Consider the following 24,442-nt stretch of genomic DNA (forward strand, 5'->3'; position numbering starts at 1 on the left):
CTACCGAGAAGGCTTGAAGGCATCCGGTGGGCCCTTGAACGTTTGCTGAGTCGTACCCTGCTCGATGTCTTGATAAATAGTCACAACGTTCAGTATCTGTAGCAACACAGCATACTAATAGCATTGATCGTGCAAAGTTTGTTAATGTGACAATTCACAATGTGAAATCTGCTGCTAATAGAGTCACTTCATTGCCAGGCCCAGCTGCCGCCGTCGCACCGAATCAACCACACAATATATCCTGCGCCCCCATTTCGATTAACTCTGACTTCAACTTCTGACGAGAGGTAAGAAGGTCTTCAAAAAACGACCACTGAGCGTTCTGGCGTCTTTTAGACCGCCGTAGTCCAAATCAGCTTTACCGTACGTCCGCGTGAATTCCTGATACAAACATTGGCTTTACAATACATACCTTTTTCTACCATTGGTTGTAGTAATCGTTGAAATGCTGATGGGAAGTTTGCCTCGGATGAATTTGGATCAGGTCTGCAGTAGATAAAGTGCACAAGCACTGTAGTAGACGTAGTAAAACAGGAACCAATGTTGTGACGTTTCGCTTGCGATCACCACCAGGATAACACCAGGATCCCCACGATCGACCTCTGATTCACCCCAAGCATTTTAGTAACCTAAGTCTTTCAAACAGTAACCTATAATAATCACGACTTCATATCCTCATACGGTGACAAAACGTTTGCCTAGTCAATTGTCGGTTGCAGAAATTTTCCATTCCAAAGTGGAATGCGCGCATTTAGAGCTTTAGCACAAACTTCCTCGGGGCAGTGTCCATCGCGAACAGCAGCTCTTCATATACTATTGACAATCCGTATCGGTTTGCTGCAGCGGATATCAAATCGCTATTGTGGTTATCGCTATGACGACTCCTAGCTCATTTTTTTCCCGTATCTGACTGATTGTTCGCTGGTGTCGCTGCAACGAGAGGACTCAGTATTGCTCTATAAGCGCACAAGCTCGAGGAAGTTCATCAACGTAACATGCTGTAATAAACAAGAAAACAAAGTTTGATACATTTGCCGATTTCTGCTCAATCTGCCATATCAAGGCGTAGTTAGTCGAACCGTTTCGTCATCCGCATGTCGAATCGTTAGACAGTCCCAAATGCGCCATAAATGTCTTCTACATTCGAGTCCTTAAATTCGAAATGGGCCTTTGTTTCGGGAGGTTTGCATAACGCTGTGACGGTTTTAATCATGAGGGTTTCCCCAAAGCAACAAATGCCCCTGCTTTTCATATTTCGTCTCCAGTCCGCGTCGCGTGCTAGTCTAATTGGCTTTTTTGGTTGCTACTTCTGCTTTATTATTGGAATACGACAACAGCACATTGCGGTGCTACGTACCGCAGCAGAGCAAACAGATATCCATTGCCTTATGTAATACGAGACCTATGGTACAGGTTGCTTCCTTTGGTCTGTTGCAAAGAACCTGAAACTCATTGCCGACGCTGTTAGAGAACACTCGATCAGGACGCGTTCCCGGCAAGAGCTGCTGCTAAATCCAGAAACTAACTGGCGTCAAACATTAGGTTAACGACGATTGTTTCAGAGAACGCAGCGTACGGATAGCCAATTTGCTTCTACTGCAGGTTGACTTCCACGTGCCAGGCTAAAAAAAGCGCTTGAGGTACACAGGAATTCTCGAAGATGCACAAACGATAGGGAGTTGAAGGACGGATCAGACCATATTGGGTTGCTTTCTATTGACAATATCTCAATGCGATTCAGTATGTTGTCAATAGGGAGTATTCTATTTTGTGTAGCAGCGTGATTCAAACAGATTAGGTAGTTGCTAATTGGGATATCGTCATACTTTATATCTCGCTATCGGATGGATTGATTATGAACGGCTACAGTGATAGTGACATTTCTGGAAAGACAAAGCTAGGCAGAATGCTGTTATCATTATTGTTATATATAGCTATATTCATTATATACACATGGGGATTGCGTGACTGCGGAGCCAAACATCTGCGCCTCTTGCGGCCTTCGTAATAGTAAAATCTAGACCTGAAAGTTGTAAGAGCTTCTAAGTCGCAGAACAGTCCAAAAATTAAGTACAGTATCGCAATACATATGAAACAATAATCCGTAGTAGCATGTACGACTGAACCGTCCCACTAACATGACAAAAAAAAAAAAAGAGGTTATTTTATACCTCTGCAGATTGGGCAATTTTTTCGATCGTAAGTGAGAAGCCTGAACAGTGAGCGTTCTTCATCTTCGGTTGCCATAGTCGTTCTAATCTAATTGCCTCTTTCTATGTTTTGAATTTTACGGCAGGCGTCGTCGTTAGGTAGTCGTTCCATCAGATTCCTGGCTTCCAAAGTCTGTCCGTGCCTGGATTCAAGCCGAAACCACAATGTGTTTTTAAGAGCAAATACGTTACCCACTAAGCTATCACAGGGACCAAATTTGACTGCTTATTGCTTTCTAACGGGCTTAAGCTGAAAAGGCGGGTGATCCCTTGGTCGTTTCGTTGGTCCTTATTGACACTGGTAATTTCACCAACATCTCAAAGTTTCACCTGCATGTTTAGCCCCTGTTCTTCCCTCGACATTGCATCCAATGCTATATGATACAGACTATCTGATAAAGATTTGAATGATCTTCAACAGGTACCTTGGTTACTCGTGGCGTGATGAAGATAAATTTTTGGTATATATATATAATATTGACGGTAAGAATGGTCATCATATTCAAGAGTGAGCTATGTTCTTCGGCTCTGATTTTTCTGGCAAAATATCGTCCACTATCAGTCAATAGCAATTTCGGGTTCGACCAAACTAGTTTACAACGAAATAGGTCACATGTGACAATCTGCAGTATTCGTCGTAGTGTTTTTTTTCAACCAACCGTCCTATCCTTTTTAAGCCTTCGCAATTCAAGACACATACACGTCCTTGTGATCGACTTTTTACAAGTAGGCTTTTGCCGAGATTCTAGAATAGCTTTTCTCCCTTATTTACGTTAACATGTCTTCTAGATATCGAATAGCAGTTGCTAACAAGATACTCGTTTAATTTATTTTATAAGCTTATTTATAACTATATAGACACACTAAACGAAACGGGAGTGCTACCCGCGTTTCCATCAGGCAATTGCTTCTACCGGGGCATATCTATTTACTCACTTGGAGCGGGGCACGAACACAAGCGAATTGCTGCAGAAGCTCTCTGCAGTTAGCAGCGTCAGCACCGACGGGCAGCCAAAACAAGCGATGCTCTCCTTCATTCTCGTTGGGAGCCACCGCAGCTGAATACAGCGTTTTCAACCATTGCAAGATCTATTCCTTTACTCGGACTCCTCTGTACCAGTCACAGTTGAATTGGCTATACAGCTCACCTTAGATTGATCCTGGGTCAGGCGTGCACACCTACCAAGATGGAGACATAGAACAGACTCAGGTCGACCGACTGATGAGAAGTTCGAGAGCGGTTCCAACGAGTCAGTAGCGCTAGCTAGCTTACTCCGGCCGGACGTGCTATTGAGTCGATTCCTCCCGTCGACAACTAACCCACATACATGGAGTAAAACAATGCGGGAATCGTCTGGGTGTCGGAAAAGTATATGATAAATGGAACATGGAAACAATGTGGAAAATTGTTCTAAGTATGTTTTTTGTGTTTTTTTTTCAGTGTAGGTCTGATACATTATTGGAAAAGAGTACTTACACAGCAGCGTTTATTTGTATTACATCATTAGCGAGCGTATATTTCGTTTGTTACTTTTGTTCGTGTCATTATTATCATATATCAGATTTATCTGTTAATCTTTTGCTTTCTCTAGTTTGAACTAGCAAGATTGTCCAGGTAATCTTTTTATTCGGTCGTACCGGTTGAGCAGACGCTGCCACAAGCTGTCTCTCTTCTGATGTCCTGCTGCGGCCATCTTGACATGGCGCCAAGCCAAATCGTGCAACGCGAAACGTCGAACATAGGCGCACCTACGATCAGCGCCGCCGCTGCTACCCTCAACGGCGCAATGCGACGAAGGCATGCATGTTAGGTGTTCGGCTGCCGCCAATTCCCGAATTTTCCTTTTCTCGTCGAAGCTGATTATAAGGAACACAAATAGTTACGAATCGACTCTCTGGGAAGAGACTTTTACCAGCAGTGGGACAACGGGCCGGAACGGGGATAGCTATGGTGGATCGATTGGCCTTTTGGTTCGTTTATGGCCACGGCTATCTTTGATAGTGCAGTTCGTGTCTACTAGTGATTTTCGAGTTTCAACTCAACATTCAGAATCCAGAGATCCAACAGAAAATCATGTAAAACCACTAGATTTAGCCAGGGGAAGACAAAACTGGGTCGAGTATGGGGTGATCCAAATAATTGTCCCGCAGTGATATGATCTGCACATTTGACTAATACACGCACGATCGCCACTTGTTTGTCAGTCCCTCCTAGGGTCAAGAGGGAAGCGGGAATTAGTGATTGATAGCAGAGGGATTATGTGGAAGGTGCTAGATGGCTATGAAGGGCTATGGCAAAGAGGCCCCTTACGACTGTGACCGGAGGAAAGAGTTGTAGTTACTTCATCGGATCAACGATGTTTATCAGCTGAATTTGGATGCTTCCATTAGTGAAGTGGGTAAGGTGCATGGCGTTTTTCTGGTTCTTGTAATTTCCCTCGTGTCTGAGAGTTATTATCCATATTTGTCTATTAGAATGATTTGATTAGTATATACGTAAGGAACGTGCAGCAATCCACGTTGAAACAGAAGTCAAATATCTTCGTTATCAAAGATAGCAAATATTTAATCTGAGTTTGCGTCTAACAGTTTTATTCTATACTTATATGTATATATTACCGATTCTTATATATCAGATCTTTCTGTAGCTGAGCTCGAAATCTGAATCACCTAAAGCGTCTAGTATCCCAATATTTCTTCTACACTCACTCAACCTGCTAACCTAGACACATCTGTTTCTATAAATCATACAAAATCGTTCTCCGATGTACCCAAACACCACTTCTATATCTACAGTTCTACCACTTCTCGATCTGTAAATAACAGCTCGCGATCTATCGAGAAAGTGACTGGATCAAATGATGTCTACATGCTTATCTACTTTTCACATCAGACGGGGTCGCGCTGACGGCAGCTACTGCTATTGAAAGACGCATACCTGCATGTAAGCAAGCGTATATTCAGCCATTTCTACCCAAGCAAAAATGGAAACGGAGCCATCAAGAGATATAATACAACACCCATAACACAATGCAATAGGAAGGGAGGAAGTGAACAGCAAAGAATCATGATCATCTTCCTCGACATTTGAGTCCCTCTGGACCCCTTCCACATTTACTAGCAAACAGGCTCTCACAAACCAGCTCCGAAGAAGAGCATCTAGCATTCAGTAGGCGGCAACTTGTGTTCGTGGCAGGCACAAAAAACAACGGGCAGGAAAGACAGCTAGTCTTCACTAGTTACGTTAACGCACCGTGCGCACCCCCCTTCAATGCCTTGCAACAAACAGAGTTGCGCAATAAAATTAAAGCCCGTATGTATCACTACTACGGGATACCGCTCGTGCGATCACCACCTAATGGCTGTGTTCCGACTTTCCCGATCCCATTTGACAGCGTCTGTATTCGACAAACTTCTGCTAAAACGAGCTCGAAGTGAGTTTTGAAGGAGCAAGCAAAACCAGCGGCTAACCTTCCAGCTAGCAAAATCAGAGAGCTCAGCCAGGAACCCTTAAGGAGTGAGATATGTCATTCCTTTCAAAGAAAACACGGACCAACTTGGTGTTTTCAAGAGTGGGGCTGCCGCAGCAACAGCATAGTACAACAGACGAATCAGTATAAAAGACAGAACAAAGATGTACTCTTTGTCCGGGCATTCGCAGCGAAGAAGGCGGAGTGCCTAACAGAACGACGACGACAACAACAATGGCAACAACGACCACGATGACACCGGTGGCAGATGACGCCTGTCGCAAAAGCGGACGAAGTAGGGTAATAGCTGGACAGAAAATAGGGGCAACACTGAGCAGCAACAGGAGTGGCTATGTGAAAAAGTTGCTGGCACTGTGAGAACAGGGCGGTAGTAGCGGCAGCGGCGTCAGGGTTGATCTGTACTGTACCTCTGGAGCTAGAAAGGGCCGCCCATTAGGCAGGCAGACAGGCCAGCGAAGGAACAGCCGCACAAGCTGAGCGTCCCTAGGGATTGGCACTGCGCCTAAAGAGCCTGCCGACGCTGTTGGCCCGAACTTGAACTGGAGGCTGAGAGAAGGACGGAAAAAAGGCGAACCAAGAAAGAGGCAGGGGGAAACAAAGGCAGTGGAGCTACTCCGCGCGAATTTCAAACGAACAGCCTCCTCGTAATTCTTTCTTGTAGGTCCCATTCATTGCAAGAGATCCCCCTAACCCCCTTCGGGCCAGCGTCGTAGACGTTTCGCCTCTTTCGGCGAGCGTCGGGCTTTGGCTTTTCGTATCTATTCTTTGCGAGTAAAAACGAAAGGATCCGCTACCGTGTTGTAGCTAGCAAGGAATGAGTAGCATTTGTGGAGACTGTTTCCTGAGCATGATTTATTTAGCGATTTGATTTTCCACAGGTAAATCTTTTGTTTTCGGAAGGAGATAAAAAAAAATAACGGTTTCAGGTGATGTAATTCTCGAAATAGCAAATTGAAGTCTCATTGGCGCTGAGGCAGCTGCTAGTGAGGTTCATGTAGCTTTATTAGCCGTTAGTGTTTTGGTTTTTGTTTAGAAGTCGCTATCGATTGAAATTACATGCCTACTATAGCTACGTTATGGTACTAAAGCTTTGATTAGTTTCCATCTGCGGGGTCTGTGATTTAGAAGGAATCGTTTACAACTCAGCAGAGTATATATATATTACCGAAACAGTAATTAAATCAATGCTATTAGTAAGTGACCATGAGCAACGTACATACCTCGTCTTCAAATTGATCCATCCGATAAAATGTGGTCGAGTTCCAGTCGATAATGTATAAAATTATTGACTACGTATTGAGTGTTATCTAGGCACTCAAACCAGTATTACAGTTATATACATACATATACACGGTGCTACATCAGCTGGAATTTCGACGGCACATTAAAAATGTAGGAACGAAGTGGCTATTTCCATCCATGTTTAAGACGCTTTGTGGAAGCAAGTTGTGGGTATACACCTCTGTTATTTTTCATGTACAGCAGAATCAATTGAAGATGTAGAAAAATAAAGTCCAAGAAGAAAATACGTGAAGAACGATTCATGGTAGGGTCTTTGATGTTTAACTCTGGCATGTACTCACAAAAGTAGTCCCGCAAAAGGCTAAGAGCACGCACGTCTTCTTGAACGCCAGCCAAGCCCATTTTCGCGTTCTTCTCACAAACAACGCATCGAGCTAACGTAGTAGAGAGTACAGATTCGGAAAAAGCCCAACACAACAGCAGTTACCGTCTCTGAGCTTCTGAGGTTGCCTCGTCGATTAGTGCTTCCTTGACGTTCGTCTCTTGGCTTAGAGGTCTGGCGCTTCCACAAGCACAGCCATCCGTTATATCATACTATTCCAAGAATGAGGGGTGCGCAGACGATCGACTCAAAAGCATTGGAACGCACAAAGAATCCAAATGACGGGATGAACTATTCTGAATCCCCATAGGCGTTAACGTGATCTAAGCTGAGAAACCTTATTGAAAGCTGTGTACGACTAATGCTTCAGAGCTAGCTTAGTCGATAATGGTGTTGATAAATAATTTTACCTCGTTTATCTGTATATATAAATCATTTCGTATCTTGGTGTGTTTTTTTTTACTTGTGTCACCTTCCCTCGTGGCACTTTTTATGTATTTAATTTTTGTCTGGACAAAATGGGGGTGCAACTAAAACCGCCTAATGGAGCCTTTCTTTCCCACCTTCTTACAATCTTTATGAAAAAAAAAAAAAAAGATATTACTAAATAATGTTTTTTAAACTTGTATAATAACGAGCGCGTAAGAGCACAAACGCTACATGGCGGTGTGCTAGAATGTCCTTGGGAAAAAGGTCCGCATGAACGATTACATTTAAACTGACCCATATGGATGCCTGCAGTTGATAAGCGAATTGCTGCTAATTGACTGGTAATTTTCTGTTTTGATAAGATCTCAGATTTGTACCACTATTCAATTTTCCTAATCATTTATGTTGATCCAAAACCTACGTGATGCCTTGCCTATGGCAAACACCTGCCTATACCACCCTTACTGTTTTCCTGCTAGAGCTGCTTCAACAACCCCACATCCCAGATTTAACAACAGCACCTGCGACTCTTTAGGATTGTTCTTTGTTGCAGTTAGGCAGCTAAGTTCGACGGAGCTGAGGTTCAGACTTCCTTTTAATTCCTGGTTTTCTACCACGACAGAACGTCACTGTTATTCCTCCTGTAGTTCAACGCCATATATATTCACAGCCGCATGATGTCAATAATGGACCAGTCACGATACGGCCAAGTCACGCGAACCGCCATCTGCCAGGCCTACGACCCAAACAACGGGACACATCAGGATAACCCAGCTAGCAAAGATCGGATGGGAATAAACAAATTTCTCCGCAGGGAAATTTAGATTGCATCCATTGCACAACTGCATCTCCGCAGCCTTTACCTTTTGGGAGAATCATCGCACTGTTTGACGGGCGGACATGGCTGGTGTGCGTAAGGGTGACGGCTGAACGGACGCGGCTCGGTACGCCATGGTGTTCATGGAGACGGTGTTCTTGATAAGAACGCGATCATATCATAGAAATGGCATGCGCGCTCCAGGCGTCTCCAAACGAGATAGACAGCACTGAAATAACTGAATACAGCTTGCCCTTTTCCTTGGGGTCCATTGGGGGCGAACTGTGATGTTGCACTAAAAGGGTAAGCATTTCCGATCTAGTCTCAGGTACCGACCCTTTTTCGCCATCGGCTCCAGCTACACACAGTTATTATCGCATGATTCATCGGTCGGGCTGTTTTTTTTTTGCTTTGCCATATTGCCGTTGTCTACCAGACGGTCTTCTATAGGACCGCTTCGATAATCCCAGATCCACCTAAACCTCTGAAATCGCTCACAGTTGACGATTGGTTGGTGATAACGGCCCGTACCGATAACCCTTACTCGTACGCGCACTATTAAAGATGCATAGGATGTCGGGCTCTTAAATAGACGACATGTTTAAGGATACGCATGGCAACTCATTGGTGTTTGCGATAGTACTACATTTAACAGACAAGACGGCTTAAATGTAATCATATTCAACTTGGGAAACGTTAATATTTTGCCTATTTACCATACTATGACCCCAGGAAACACTGTGCGATTTGTGTTGATACGAAGTTGCAGGGAATGGTTCCTTTCCACCGCGGAAGATAGCTACTCTGTCATCAAAACACTTCTATCAGACGAGAACCACTACTTCTCTCACTGATAAAGTATATCGGCTCACGTTGCGGATAATATTAACACGTCATGATAATAAATCCACACTGAAGAATTATAGGGGAAAATTATACATTTCTAAATGAGTTATTTGAAGATGAATTATCGAGAACCGTACTATTTTTCTACTATGTGTGATATATCTAATTTGCTCTTCCTACTTGTTTATCTTGCTTTCTTTTAAACAGGCTATTTTTTGTTAGAAGAACTAAAAAGAGTTTGCCACCATAATTTCCGGTGGAACTCGCCAGCACAGAAAACTGTTGTGAGACGATCGAGATATCGATATCCGGTTGAACCCGCCTTAGCATTGCATAGTCTATGCACAATTCTAATTTCTAAGGCAAATGTCAAACGGACGCAGCATTCAGAAAGAATATAGTCTTCGAATGTATACAGAAGACATAACTTACTAATAGACAATTTGTCAATATTACCTATACTGATACTTTCGAGGTACAAAGGTCCGTCCTAACCAAACAGATAGTCAGGTCATCTGGCAGATATCAATGCTAATTAAAAAACGACCTCGGTCTGAATGTGTCCATTCTTTTTAGGTACTTCTCAGTACACTGTGCAAGCACACATTTGCTGGCGAACCAACTAGAGCCAGTTGGAAGCCTCACACGCTGTCTGGTCTGACCGAGGATTTCTAGCTGCACACTCGAACTGAATATGTACTTTCTGATGGTGACACGTGTCTCCAGCGGAACATTTTAAACAGTGGCGAACGAAAAGGCGCTAACTGGGACTGCACTCGATTTGGCATGCTTTCAATGCACTCTAATACCATCTTCGTCACGGACGGCTTCTGGATTCATAGCATGCATCGAGCAGTGCGTCTCCTGCCTAGATACACGACAGGTCTAATGTCCAGCCTCTTTTGCACCCGTTGACATAATGCTATCAGATTCAAACCGGATGAATTTCGACATGGTAGGAACTCACATTAGCAATAGATACTTCAAAGGCACTTCGCCATATGTCCTAGTGGCTCATCCGAACGCTATTCTCTTGTCTGGGTCAGCATTTTTTTTTCTACATCACCAAAGCTATTGCCATTCTGCCGTAATCCCGATGACAAAATATAGAGTCCTTGTAGCGTGGATGGAAATCATGGCCCTGATCATTATTTCGCTCGGACGTTTGATCTCCTTAATTACATTTTTCATTATATCAATCGCATCCTGAATGACATCTGCCTCCCATCAAAAAGCCGATAGACGTGCTGAGCACCTCAGAACTTCGAAAGTCTCAAAGATTCAGCCCATCTTCTCCCGTCTTCAATTAGTTAACTTTGAAAATTTTCAACTCATTTGATCTGTGCCTACTTTTGTGCACAGTATAGCCCAGAGTCTTTGAATGGTTTACGATAGCTAAGATCACCCATCTCGGTACGACGTTCGAGAGTTCTCATGGACAATGTTACCTACGCCTTGCCGCCCTCTAATAATTGAAAAACTGCTACAAATTTATCGTTTTGTAGCCGTGTTTAGAATTATGCTCTCGCCTCACCGCATTACGCATCGTGTTCTTGTTTCTCTTTTTTTTCCTGATAAACGCGTCTTATCCTATTGGGCCACTTGTTATCCACTGCAGACTTCGATATTCTAGCCCACCCAGAAAGATTTCTGCGTGAAAAGCCCACTGCTCTTCCGTGAGGCCTTTTCATTACAGGTTTATATATAATCAAAAAAGAACGGGAAACATTTAAATTCACTTTATAAGCGTCGTTATCATCGAATAAATCATAGCTACGATAATTGCTATACAACATCTCGAATCATCTCGATCTTTTCATGAACAGTAAAAGACAAAATCAGATACCTGGGCCGTGCACAATGGCGCGAACGTTCATGCACGTTGTGTTAAGCAGCCATTGCATCACACGGTAGCTCAAAACTGCTTTTCTGACGACCGTACTGCCGCATGTACTATTATTAGGAAGTAAAGCGAGACAGCTTTTACATTAAAAAAAAAAATTAAACTTCGCCTTACAAAAGTTAACGAAAGTTACACGCACGTTATAACTTTGCACGTTTCTTTGAATAATTTCCAAAGACCATCAGAATAGCAGCTGTTGCCTTATTTACGTCATAAACACGGGTCCTCCTATTTACATAATATATGGTAAATTTACGCACTCCGGTATAGAGGCGTAGTATAGAAATATAGGCAATATATTATCGTCCACCACGTATTCTATCCACATTTAAAAATGTCAATGTGTTTTTATCAATTTGCAGGTATTGTTTCGCCCCTCTGTGGTGAATGTTCAACAAAAAGTAAGTTCTGGTGGTGACGGTGTTCTGGTTTAACTTCATTGATGAGTTCATTGAAGCCGAAGTTAGAAAACAGCATTACAGAACGTTTATTTGCCCCACGGATACAGTTCCGATGTTCAAAGGCAAAAATATGTAATACATCGAGGCCTGCTGTCGAGCAGTTTCAGATATCCGCGCACGTTGGCTGGGTCAGATTGACTTAAAAAAGCCTTGATCGATAGCTCCACCGTTGGCCACCGTTGACGCGCATCGGCCAGCGGCCAGCGATATGAGTTCAGCGTCGCAGAAAGACCTGAAGCATGCTGTCAAGACCGAAGACATCCAGGCGATCAAGCGTATTTTAACAAAGAGGACGCCTATAAAACAAAGTGAGTGTCCTATCGACTGACTAAACATGCAGTATAACTCGATATCTCAAGCCATTTCAAAGTTTGAAAAGCTTAAGCTAGAAACAGAACCATTAAACAAATCAGACTAACTACAAAGTAATTATCTGCTTTTACGGAAGTAATTATTTCAGATGCCCAGGCATATGTAAACGCTTGTACCTTGTAGGCTAAATTTTATCTGTAATAGTAAATTCTTATTTTGTATTCGTATTGGCTTTGTCGTGCATTCTCTATTCGGCAATAACGCAGATATGGATTATTTACTAAGACACACATGAGCATACAAATCCTACTATATTTCATGGTCAGCAGTATACATAGAGGGTGAGGCCAAAGGTTACTGACAGTTTGGAAAAAGGTCACTTGACAATTGGAGAGACCCTACTATAGAAATATGCTTAATGAGCCGCTCTTGCCGATGTAAAATACCGATTGTTTAACTGTTAAAAGACTGCTATCCTATACTGTATAATAAAATATTGAGTATCGAGAAATGCCATATAGGCACTAACATAAATTACAATATTAGTTAAGCAAGAGTCCAGAGAAAATATTTCATATGCTATTATATCAGATCGACAAGCGATATCTTGGGTTTGATTTTTAGTTGTTTAAACCAGATGGCTCATTTAAAGGCAATATATCAGCAAAGCAAATGCACTCTAAGAGTAGGAAGATCTGACTTTGATCAAATAACTCCAGTCGTTGACTAACTTTTCTGACAATCAGCCATTATCTGCCATACGTTACATACATACATAGGAAACGTTGTGATTTGACAGTATTTTTCTGCCAGGTAAGGGTTTTCTCCTTGGCAGGCCCTTGTCAAAGAATGTTAGCTACCAGTTTTTGGCTCCTGGGACTATTAAAACGAAGACCGTGAGTCTTTTACCAGATAGCTTTGAGGAAAGGAATGAAGAGTATGCAGCAAAAAGAACAATGTGAGAAGGAGCGATGCTACTGTCCCCAACACGGTATTTCAAAAAGCTTTATCCTTCTACCTCCTAAAAATGGTTTGGTTCCAGAAAAAAAAACTTGTTGCGATCATCCGTATAAGATACTTTCTAGGGAATACCTGTCATAGCATCAAAGCCCCGGCTAAGTTGAGGTGAAGGCATTCGGGATTAGTAGAGGCTGGAAAGCATAATTGTGCCTATTAAGAGGAATGGATGAGCCTTTGAGCCTCTGGTACGCGTATATCGTTGATAGGACCTGGATAGAAATCCATGAGTTCGTCGACAGAGAGAACATGGAACCTGGTTCTTTGCCGAGTGAATATTATTGTTTTTCTAACATGTATTGCGAATTGGGATCATCTCACTGTAGCTCTGGTATGCTACTAAGAGAAACGAGAAAAATGAGAATAATTTAGGAGCACGATCCCAATCCGGACCTCTTATTACACGTGTGAAGGTACGAAAAGCTATATTCTGTACCCCGTATCATATATACAGTCATATACTGTTCTAACCGATGTATACACTTTTTTCATAGAGGTGATTTTTAATTCAAGTCAATTCAGACTGTCATATAAGTGTACACTTTTCCGTTCTGCACGGTACTAAATCACTACACAAAGGAATAAAGAGTTCCTTTACCTTTTTGGTATCAACAAACAGCGATGATCAGACAATAAAAACCTGAATTAGTTTAACCTTGACTAGATAAAATACAGTTATTAATGCTACTTACTTATTGCAGAACGTTTAACCTAATCGAATCTTAAGCAGAGGCCTTGATACTTTCTGCGACTTTAATTAGGTATTTTGTTAACGATTCTATCGAATTGTTTCATGGCTTGAGCACTTTGGCTTACAATTGAACCCGGTTAACTTAGAAACTCATGAATCATCGACGTCATATCGGTAAGATGCCGACCGCGTGATGCGCCGTGAGTCCCAGACCCTGTTCTCTCAATGTCATTTGCGCTAAGTGAGGTGCAGAGGTGTCTCGTGAGAATGAAATAAAATAAATACATATATTACGCCACACAATCAAAATAGTCGCTTAATCGCGTTGCAGCCTTACTCGACCCAATTTTCCTTGTACACTTGGAAACGCGCTAATAAGAGCGTTACGTCTTTTTACCAATTTTATCGTAGCGACACGAAGCGACGACCTTTCGTTTCCGCCGACACTTGCCAATTTCGGACGGGATGTATTAAGGCTGAAGTGAACTTAATTGTAAGCTGTTTTGCTCCTGCTGTCTTTAATAGGAACCGTGCCGACGGCACCCGTCATTCCGCGTACTACAATATTTCTGTGTATATCTGTTTCAAAAAGCTCCTCGTCTATCGGCATTCGCTTAAAACTTGGAAAGCTAAAGACTACAACCCTGAACACGGTATACACCAACTTTCCCCAATCGTTAGTATATACAAACTACTCGAATCACTTAAAACGTTCAGAAACAGCCTATGTTCGCATGACCCATACATACTGTCGCAAAGTATTAAACTAACAGATTTCTTATGGCACTATGACCTGAGTAACTGTGATCTCATGCAGATATAATAGTTCTATTTACTGCGAGTCAGGAGGTTAGCGTTCTGACGTATTGGCTACTGGCCATGGATAGTACAGAAACATGCATTCTCTTTTAATCATCGCTGCTTGTACGAAACTGCTTATTTAGTAAAATAAAAAAAAAAAAAAAAAAAAAAACCTACCGAATTGAGCGGTGTTATACAGCTAATTATGCGACTAGCCGGGGAAAATTAAAGAGAACCTGTTTATGCAAGTGGCGCCTTGAGGCCACTAAGCACAAACTTTGTGTGTACATACTGTGATGATGCTTGTTTGGCTGTAAGCACACAGGGACACAGATAGATTATAAGACGTCTTATACCTATTGTTGTTATGATATTTAGGTGTTATAAAGATTTACATATATATGTTTATGTTTTAGAGTAAATTGATTTCGTTCGACCATGCAGGTCAACATACCCTATCGGCTTATTCAAACAGATAGCTTTAGCGGGCAGAACGTCGTCATCGTACACAACACAACAATTTAGAATCGAGCTATATACTTGGACTTTGGCAGCCGCCGTTTCTAGAATCAAGAATCACGCTTTCGCAAAACTTGTGCCTTTACTGTACCCAAAATCTAGCGGCCTAACCCATATTAGAAACCCACATATTATCTGTTGGCCGACTCTATCTATCTAATCATTCCATATCTATTATCTAGCACGAAGCGTCTAGACAGTTTTTCCTTTTTAGTGTACTACCAAAAAGACAGCAAGGGAGCCCAACATAAGGTATCCATTTTCGGATTCGGGTATCCCCGGAGATTCCTGCTTTCCAACTTTCCTGCTTCTGCAGTTCTAATTGCCTCAGTGACGGGACGATAATGATGCCGGACCTACAGCCGTGAAACTGCAGGTTTGATTTATAGTTGAAATGCACTAATTAAACTCGACATTTTAGCTGGCAGTATACTTAACAGGATCAGTCTAAGCATGATTACGCTCCCTATTGGAAATATCCTCGCCGTGGCATAAAAAGCAAGTGTAGGTCCCAGATAATGTTCATAGGTTTGACCCTAGGCCTATGCATTAATGGACTTCGGTTATTTTGATATACGCTTGATTTTTTAGCTTCAGTACTCTAGCTTTTATCTAATGAGCAGCAAAAATTGAAAAACGATAGTTCAGTGGTTAGGACAATTTCAGCATTTGGAGAGAGCCTACTCTTTACCTGGTCTTAGTGCCCGCACTTTTTAGGAAAACATTATTTATGCCAGACGTTCGCATATATATGTACTAGTATAGACTCGCAGGCTTCACGCCGCATCTATATTGCTGTTGTGTATTTTATTAATTTATGTTGATTTTTTCAAAATTGTCAGTATAAATTTAGGATTTCATTTAGTTGATATGTCACCCACTCTAGCCTATATTATAGCATACATTAGCAGTTATCCTGTTGTAGTTAGCATCCCCCATTTACCCCGTGGTCCACTTGCAATTGTTTTTTCTAATTCGCGTTACACCTGACTGAGCGACGTATCATTCGATTGCAGCTCTTAGGATTCAGCAGCATTAGTGATGATTTTCAAAAAAGTGGTAGGTTTAGGCGCGATTGACCAGGCCAATTGAAACAGCTCATCTGTTTACCGATCCTAAGTACAAGTTGACTATGCAGCACAATGTCGATACAGGACAGCTGGCCTGAAAGAAGCAGCGGAATCGCGAAGGTTGGCTAGCCGGCGTTATCATCGGCTAGCTGTGCTCGTACGAATTGAGTGCAATGGATTAACATTAAGCTATGCAAAAAAAAAAAATTATTGATTTTTTAGGTTTAAAGTAATTGTCGGATCGGTTCCATGTCCTACAGACGGGGCATCTGAAGTGACCCGAGGAAAATCACCGTTCACCCTAAGGGGTGGTTCAAGTTAGACAAACTAACTTCCTTAGATTTCCAGTAGTACAGATAAATATCAAAGTACACATTTTCTTAAATTCTGTCAAAGGAAAACGTCACAGACAGCCCTCGTCATTGTTTGATATTTCTGTGACCTTCTTTCCAGATATTCTATTCTATATTAGGAATCAAAACATGCCTGAGGTGATTACAACCTCGACTTTGGCTGACCGCGAAATACTCGGGCTTTTCCACGAGAAAAATGATCGCAGCGGTCAAAGTCTGACGTCGAAAACACCCCAATTCACAGGGCTTGCCACGCCGATGTCGTCCGCAGTTCCTGAATTAGCAGCCACAGTGCTTCCAGAGATAGCAACGCCGTTGGTTTAATGAAATCGTCGCGCAGATGCTTTCATTTGCGTAATTTCTACACACCATGCCATGCCCGTTTTCCTAATACTCGCCGCAGTGAATAAATCGGACTACAACTCTTAAATCAGTCGAAAAATTAACACTGGTAGCTAAGAAAGTTTCTCAGAAGGTCTATTCTTATGGAAAATATGTTCTTTTCTAATTCTAATCCAATGACATAGGTGCTCTCGATTGTGTAGCGTATGGCAGATTGACACGTGCACGATATTTGTTCGAACACCTAAACGTGCATTTTCTCGAACTCAATAGTACCGTAGCGTTTTATTTATTTGTCCAAATGCGCTATCTTATTGGCAACAAATGGGTCGGGTTAATGGGGTCACCGTTTCGTGGGTCAGTCGTAAGGACATTTTTAATCATTTTTTTTATTGCCTTGGAGAACGATAGCAGCAAGATTAAAGAGCGTTTGAAGTTACCTAATTCTATGTAAACATAAGTGTTTTTTGTTTAGCATCTACATGAGATAAAATCCGTGTTGGATATAATAGAAACAGGTTAAATGTGGGACGCGAGTCTCACTTAAAACTTGCTATCCGAACTTGATTGCCCGTCCGTCAGGCTTTCCATCAAAATATATATGTATATATAAAATCACGTAATAACCAGTGCTTTCATCTAAGAAATGAGGTTATGTTGTTCGTGGTTCTAAAATACCGCTTTTGTCATTATAATGCGTAGACATTTGATTGCACGCGCAGCTTTAAACGCCAGCGCCATAGTTGAGCGTCGCTCTAAGCTCCGCGTGTTCCGGAGAGATTTTGTCGCTGTCTTTGATCTTCCGCTGCATTCCTGTTGAAACGGAGGCCTAACGGCCTACGGTGCTCATAGAACTTAACTGTTGCGAAGGAATGTGAGCTCTTGTATGCAAGTAAGAATCAGGGAAAAATGTTAGGCACTGAGGCGGGAAGTGGAACCCCCAAAAAGCGAGCGTTTTGCGCTGAAACAGTAGTTTTCCATGCGAGGAAGGTTTTTTTCATATAGCTAGCTGCCGGCTGGACCGCAGGCTCCCTGCTAAGTCCTTCTTGGTACCCCACACCGCACACACATCCAAATCCTGCATACATTACTCTCACAGATGCCCCTTAGGTAGCTTTCTTACGCCCTGGCAACCGAACAGGCCAACGGTTCACTCTCGGATCGCCATAGACGCTATTCACATCCTACAACCCGTGCGGTTACACTCCCAAAATACATTAGGCGGAACTCCGGCCGTGCTTGTGGAACTTACCCCTTGACCTCCTTCATCCCTGAGGTCTTTACTACTTACACGCGCGCACATACACACAGATAGTATTGGCACGCTGGATACCACATGAAGAGAGTCAGGCCCTGGACAGGCCACGTATGCATATGCAGACAACAATTCTCGCTCCTTCTACGTCGTTTGCCACTCACTGTCACTATCCAGTCTGCAACACTGAACAATGCCCTAAGGCTGCGTCGACGTAGACCACATAACTCCCCCTGACCACCCCTCCCTTACAATGCCCCATTCCCTTATCACTCCATCAAAGTTATCCAAACGCGCGGTTGGTTGGCCACCCACGGGCTGCAGCCGCTGAGTTGGTTTGTGCTACGAACCCGTTTCCCAGAAATCCCCTACGTCGGTCGAAATAGCGAGAACAAAGACCTTTGTATCTGCCTGCGGTACTGTGGGGTAGTAAGTGCCGCAACGGTAGTGTTGATGAGCAAGCATGATGGTACGTGGCCGGCCGAATTGTTTTTCGGCTGTCCGTTCATGCACCAGACCCAAGATCCTTTTTGGCTATGTTTTCGTTTTCTAGGTAGAGCTAAACCATGCTATAGTTGACATTCAAAGTTGTTACGTCGCCCCAGTCTCCATTGACATTTCGGTTGCTGCCACCATCACTCTGATCTGTTTAGTCGTTGTGTCTCCCTTCTGGCCGCATAGAAAATGCGTGTCAGCACGCAAGCAACCCAGGCGAAAAAATAGCAACAAATGAAGTCGCCCTCCCTCAGCGTTATTACCTTTGACCCCTCGTTTATCTTTACCGTTTGTCAATATATCCATATCTGTTTTAACTTTTCCTAAGTTCGTTGCAGTCGCACGTCGGCTCGTCTTTCGGCATCTTCACTAAACGCTACTTTACTCGTTCTAGGTCGCCTTGTTGCCTTTGGTCTTTCTTATTGCCAACCGCTGGGTTCCATAAGGCCCCTTACGCATATAAACACTATACTACAATGCTGTAAGCTTCTACTCGCTTAGCCCGTTTGGATGGTCAAAATGAGCCGTCCATTTAATATAACTGGTGTACATTTACCCCCCCACGCGATTACCGGTTCTATGCCCGACTTGCTTTATCCTCCTCTTTCAATGCCCCATGAGGAGTTTCTAGCAGACGCCCTCATAAGAGGTGCGTAAGAGAAGGCCCCTCAGCTCCAACTGTCCTCATCAACACCTAAAGCCGTCAGAAGTTTCGGCCTCACGCTTACTGGTTCTTTCATTCTATCCAACAACAACAACTGAAGGCAAACTCACATGCCCGCGTGGCCGATGCATCCCTCAAATATATGCCCCTATGTGAATCCATGTATCTGTTGCTGTACGCCGGCCGCCCTCCATCTCTTCCAGTTTAGTCCATTTGGCTACACCAATTTACCACTATCTCCATCATCACATTTTTCCCTCTTCTCTCAGCTACGGTTCCAGCGATGGGGCGTAGGCACATCTGTCCCTCCCACTCACTTTCCTCTTTATTGAAGAACGCCGATGGCTACGAGGGTGGCTTCGGCAACCAACGACGTAGGCAGTAGAGACACGTCAACTCTCGACAGATCTTGGCAGAGGCCCTAATCGACTAAATCCTAGAACCGTTGGTTAACAAAGCAGTAATGGAAGATCTTAACGAAGAAGCTGATCTGCTCTCTACGCGAACGGCGTGCATGGATTTCGCGGCTGCTAGCGCTTCTATGGAACCTGCTGAAAGGTCAATCGCTGATGATGGTGCAGATGTCGACCCTAGAGGTGTCGGCGGTGTCTAAGCTATCTATTCTCGCGATATGATCTAGTGACGAAAGTATTTCCTTTGAGAAACAAGGAAAAACAGTGAGACACTAAGATAAATCATGAGATTCAATGGTAAGCATGACTAGCTTTGTATCCCGTAAAGAGTAACGAAAGCCAATTTAGTTTGGCAATTGTCACTATTTATGCGCTGCGTCATTGTTTACTGCAGCCTGTTTTGTTACATTTATAGTGCATTTCTGAGTATTATTTAACGCGCGCGACCCTACGTTGATATGGCAACGTGAGGAACTCACTTGGCCTTTGCCGTTGTAGTAGAAGATCGCTGAGAGCCTTATAAAAAAAAACCTTTATAGTTGTCTACTACAATAGTATGAACAAAACGACAGAGCTAACTGCCGGAACACAAACGTAGTAACTATAATAACAAAATATTGCTATCCAGCTGAAGGCCCGTCATGAAACGAGCGCTTGAAACCCCGGTGTGCAATTGCTTTAAGATTTATCAGGATAATAGGAGCTCCGTGTGAGTAGCCTGCATGAATTAAACAGTCGAATCCTGTTCCAACCCGTCAAGCTTCTCAGGGAATCTTATTTCTGTAATTAACACACATGTACGAACTACTTTTAAACTATTAAACCATTCGCATTACTGGCATCTGCAACTCCTAGTTAACCAAAACGATTTCTTTTATGAAAGCAAACGAATTCTCAATAAATTTATCCTAGAGAAAGACCCATCACTGTCCATCATCATAATGTATCGTTCTCGTTTACGTACGTTCTATGTCACTTTGCAAACTTTTCGTTAACTTTGCATTTATTTCACAGTAGCTAGCTGCTTCTCTCTCACATATAGAAAGATGATGCAGAGCTAAAATTTTGTGTGTGTACGCCCACATCTGCCTACTTTCAGCCAGACACGTATGAGAGTAACTGGAAAGCTCGTGCCGTTGTCGCCCGTGTTAGTTGTGTACTCTGTCTGAGTGTTAGGGGTTTTGTGTCCATTACCAGCGTTAGGCGTTCGACTGGCTTCCGGCGCGAAACGAAGTGTGTCTACGGCCGGTTTTGAGACCAGTCCATCACATGTCCCCCCAAGTTTATCGGACAAATACGTTATATGCTAAGCCATCACGGGTACCCTGTAGCTTATGGAAGCTTGATCGACGTAAGAGCAAATGGACCTTGTTAACCTGTTTCGACTATGTCGAAACAAAGAAAAATTCGATAACAAAGGCGGTTGGGCGCCATGTTGCACAAAAAAGTTGCAATTCGTTCTTTTTCTTTACTAGATCCATAGTAACGGAGAAATAAAAAAAGGGATTTGCTTGGTAAGAGTCCCTATTTCGTACACCATTTTTTATTTCATTATAAGGAATAAGCGGCAACCATTTGGAGAGAAACAGCTCAAAATAAGTAATAAACATTAATCTTGTCCAGTATTGTTATAGTCCATACATACCCATATGCGAATTTAACAAAAAAACAGCCTCTCTCGCTCGCCGATGAGCGTCAGTATTTAGTTAAGAAAAGAAGATTTTTTAATTCTGGCAAATCGCCGTCACTTGATAAAGCATCTAGTTCGCACTGAAACCTTTAATTAGGCCATGGCATGCGATTCAAGCCAATGAGATTCCGGAAATGGAATATCGACAAAGAGTGAACTCAAGAAGATTGGAAATTTGAAATTGCCCGCCACGCAGAGAATAGAATAAAAACGAAAGCAAACACCAACTATAATTTTTAGCGAAGTGAGCCCGTTCTGCTTACGGCCATTGTTATATATGTACATGTATATATGTGTATAAAAGAGATGTCTATTGAGGAGATAGACGTAAATAGGACACGTAAACTTTTCTGCGAAAAGGAACATAGGTACATTCAATTTCCTGCCGTAATTCATCCATCGCTTCTGATTTAGATAAAGGAAAACAATACCAAATTGCACGTTTTTTCTAATTAGGTTTAGTTTACAACCTAGCAGATAACTCTACTACATTACCAAGTCAATTTATGCTAAACCTTTTCGTTATCCAAAGTCCTCTAAGTGCTCAATTATATTATAGAGTTAGCCCACCAAAGTTATTCAATTTGATCCCTCGTCAATCTAACTCACTCCAGACCCGCTTGTTCCATTCATTCAATATGGATCTCACCTGACGCCCATTGGTAACATTTGACACGGCAATCAACCACGCCGGACGAGCGCGTAGCCACGCTGGTGCGTAGCCAGATGTAGTAGTGGGTGTTCACGGCCTTTTGGCCTGTCCATAATATAAGTTTCGCTTCAGGTCATGGGACACCCAACATAATCTGATCCGACCAGGCCACTCATTTTCAGCCGGTTCGCTTCGGGACTCCAGGCGTAACGAATAGTTCTACACACGCAAACGTTCCGTCGTCGTATGCCCCTCTGCGTGTTGGTCATGGTGCTAGCAGCGATATTAACCAGTCGTCTATGTTTCTCGTTTCTATCTGAACCGTGTACCTCACAGCCTATAGGTCGTATTGGTCCATTTCCGGGCCCGGACTCCCCCTTACCTTACAAATCCCCCTTACCTTACGAATACGAACCCCGTTTGAACTGAGCGGAGAAAGGGGAATGAGAGGTCTACCGACTTATGGTTACCTATCAGCAAGTATGAAAGCTCCTGGTAGCGCTGACCATCGGCGGCGCTGGACAGCTGAATTGGATAACATTGACGTGAGCCGCTGGGGGCCTGAAGCCACTGAACCACCCACTCATAATACTCACGAATCGCGCCAATATACTGTAAAACGGTAGTGGGCCTCCTAACGAAGTTCGCTCGATTTACTGAGACCTGAAGCAGGTACAACGAACCACATTCACAGGATCTGCAGCTGCCTATTATATCTATTCTATAGACACTGAGTCTGGACCCTGACTTATTAATATGTGTACAATTTAATGTGTGTTGTGCAGGACGTAGGACGAAATGATACAATATATGTGATGTCAAGAAGTGAATGTAAAAGTAGTTGGTGATATAGTGGTTAATAGAGACGTACACTTTTGCGTGTAAGGTTAAATATAGTAAGATTTGATATAATTAATTTTATAATAAGCTAGCAGTAATACGTATCAAGTACGTGTATAGACTTGAACCGGTGTCCGGTATCGTTGTGGTACCGCTAAAGAATGCTCCGATCAAGCTGTCTGACTAGGTCATCTTTATTTACGTTTGGTGAACGTCTGATGAATTGTGTTGACACTATTGTAATGCGAGGACAACCGCGCAATAATCCCGATTTTTTTCTGTAAACTCAAAAAAAATTGAGTTGGCGTAATAATTGGCGAAGTATTTATGTCGCATAGTGCATTTTTCTGAACCTGGAACATTTATAATTAATCCAATAAATTAGTTGGCCAAAGCTTCAAGTAAGGGAAAAATTAACCAGACCCCAACATTTCAGCGCACCGTTAAATTTACCATATTACTACTGTATCATATGCCTTTTAATGGTCTGTGCAATCGTTATTTGGGTTTAGTAAATTATCTGCTGACAACCAACATTCACATTTTGGTAAAACACGTACCCACACATCTATATTACCTTATCTTTGGTAGACTACCCCCAGACAAAGCAGTTCTATTACGCTATCAAATGCAATAGTAACAAATATACGTGATACGAATACTCGTGCGCTTCGTCAGTGGAAACAACTGTACAATTCAACTAGGACTTCAGACGTACCAGAGTGCTTCTGTCTGTTTTTACGGCCCCTTACCGTTTTTTTCGTATATCGAGGTGCGGTATTATTTGTGTACGTTTTTCTACGGATCGCTGTCGATGAGATGCCGGTGTAGGAACAGCCTTAACCGGTACTACGGTGTGCGATACTTTTACGAATATATATATACATACGCACACTAGAAACGAATCTCAAGCGTGCGTGCACAGATGTACGGCTAGCTGCCTTCAAGGCTGTTTACGTAAGTTCCATAGGCGTAGCGCAGCTCTAGTCGATACTTTTACCACTCTGTATGAGTATATTGTATATGTACATAAATATTTAATTGTGTGTGAGATAAAACTCAGACGTAAAAAGGCTGGCGAAGAAGAAAGGTTTTATTTGTACCGCCAAAGCTAGCTGCGAAGGTAGGCTGCACTAAAGATAACACGATAATAACCCGAGATCAAAGAACATAACAAGGGGCCAACTGGTGCAAATTGAGGGGCTGCTATGGCAGAAACAAAAGTACTCTCGAATTAGAAACTCGCGAAACCGTTGCTCTTCCGTTAGGCGTTTCGGCAAGTAGTCATCAACCTGCAGTGGTCTTATATAGGCATTACGTATGGTACAAAAACAGAAATTGTGACATCCAGAAAGCAGCGCTGACGCTTGCTGCGACGCGTTGCATACGGTCACGAACAACCTTGAAGACATACGTAAGCCATATAACAGAATGAAAATGGCAGCAAGCGATTTCAGTGCGGCGATGCCAGTGGAAACTCCCGTGTTGGTAACGGTCACCACGACAGTCACGTTCGTGGAAGACAACGAAGATAAGCAGCAGCAGCA

General features: G+C 42.8%; 1 protein-coding gene across 4 annotated transcripts in view; it reads left to right on the plus strand.

Annotated features, from left to right (window-relative positions):
- LOC111265266 (uncharacterized) overlaps positions 1-24,442 on the plus strand; it is a 281,436-nt gene that overhangs the window by 60,149 nt on the left and 196,845 nt on the right. For all 4 annotated transcript variants that reach the window (XM_086970425.1, XM_022841793.2, XM_086970428.1 and 1 more), the window contains 2 exons: positions 11,683-11,721; positions 11,883-12,089. In XM_086970425.1, the coding sequence (XP_086826551.1) occupies positions 11,990-12,089 (100 nt within the window). In that variant the 5' untranslated portion in view covers positions 11,683-11,721; positions 11,883-11,989. The remainder of the gene's footprint in view (positions 1-11,682; positions 11,722-11,882; positions 12,090-24,442) is intronic.

The sequence above is a fragment of the Varroa jacobsoni genome, unplaced genomic scaffold, assembly GCF_002532875.2.
Source record: "Varroa jacobsoni isolate VJ856 unplaced genomic scaffold, vjacob_1.0 scaffold_102, whole genome shotgun sequence".
NCBI lineage: Eukaryota > Metazoa > Arthropoda > Arachnida > Mesostigmata > Varroidae > Varroa > Varroa jacobsoni.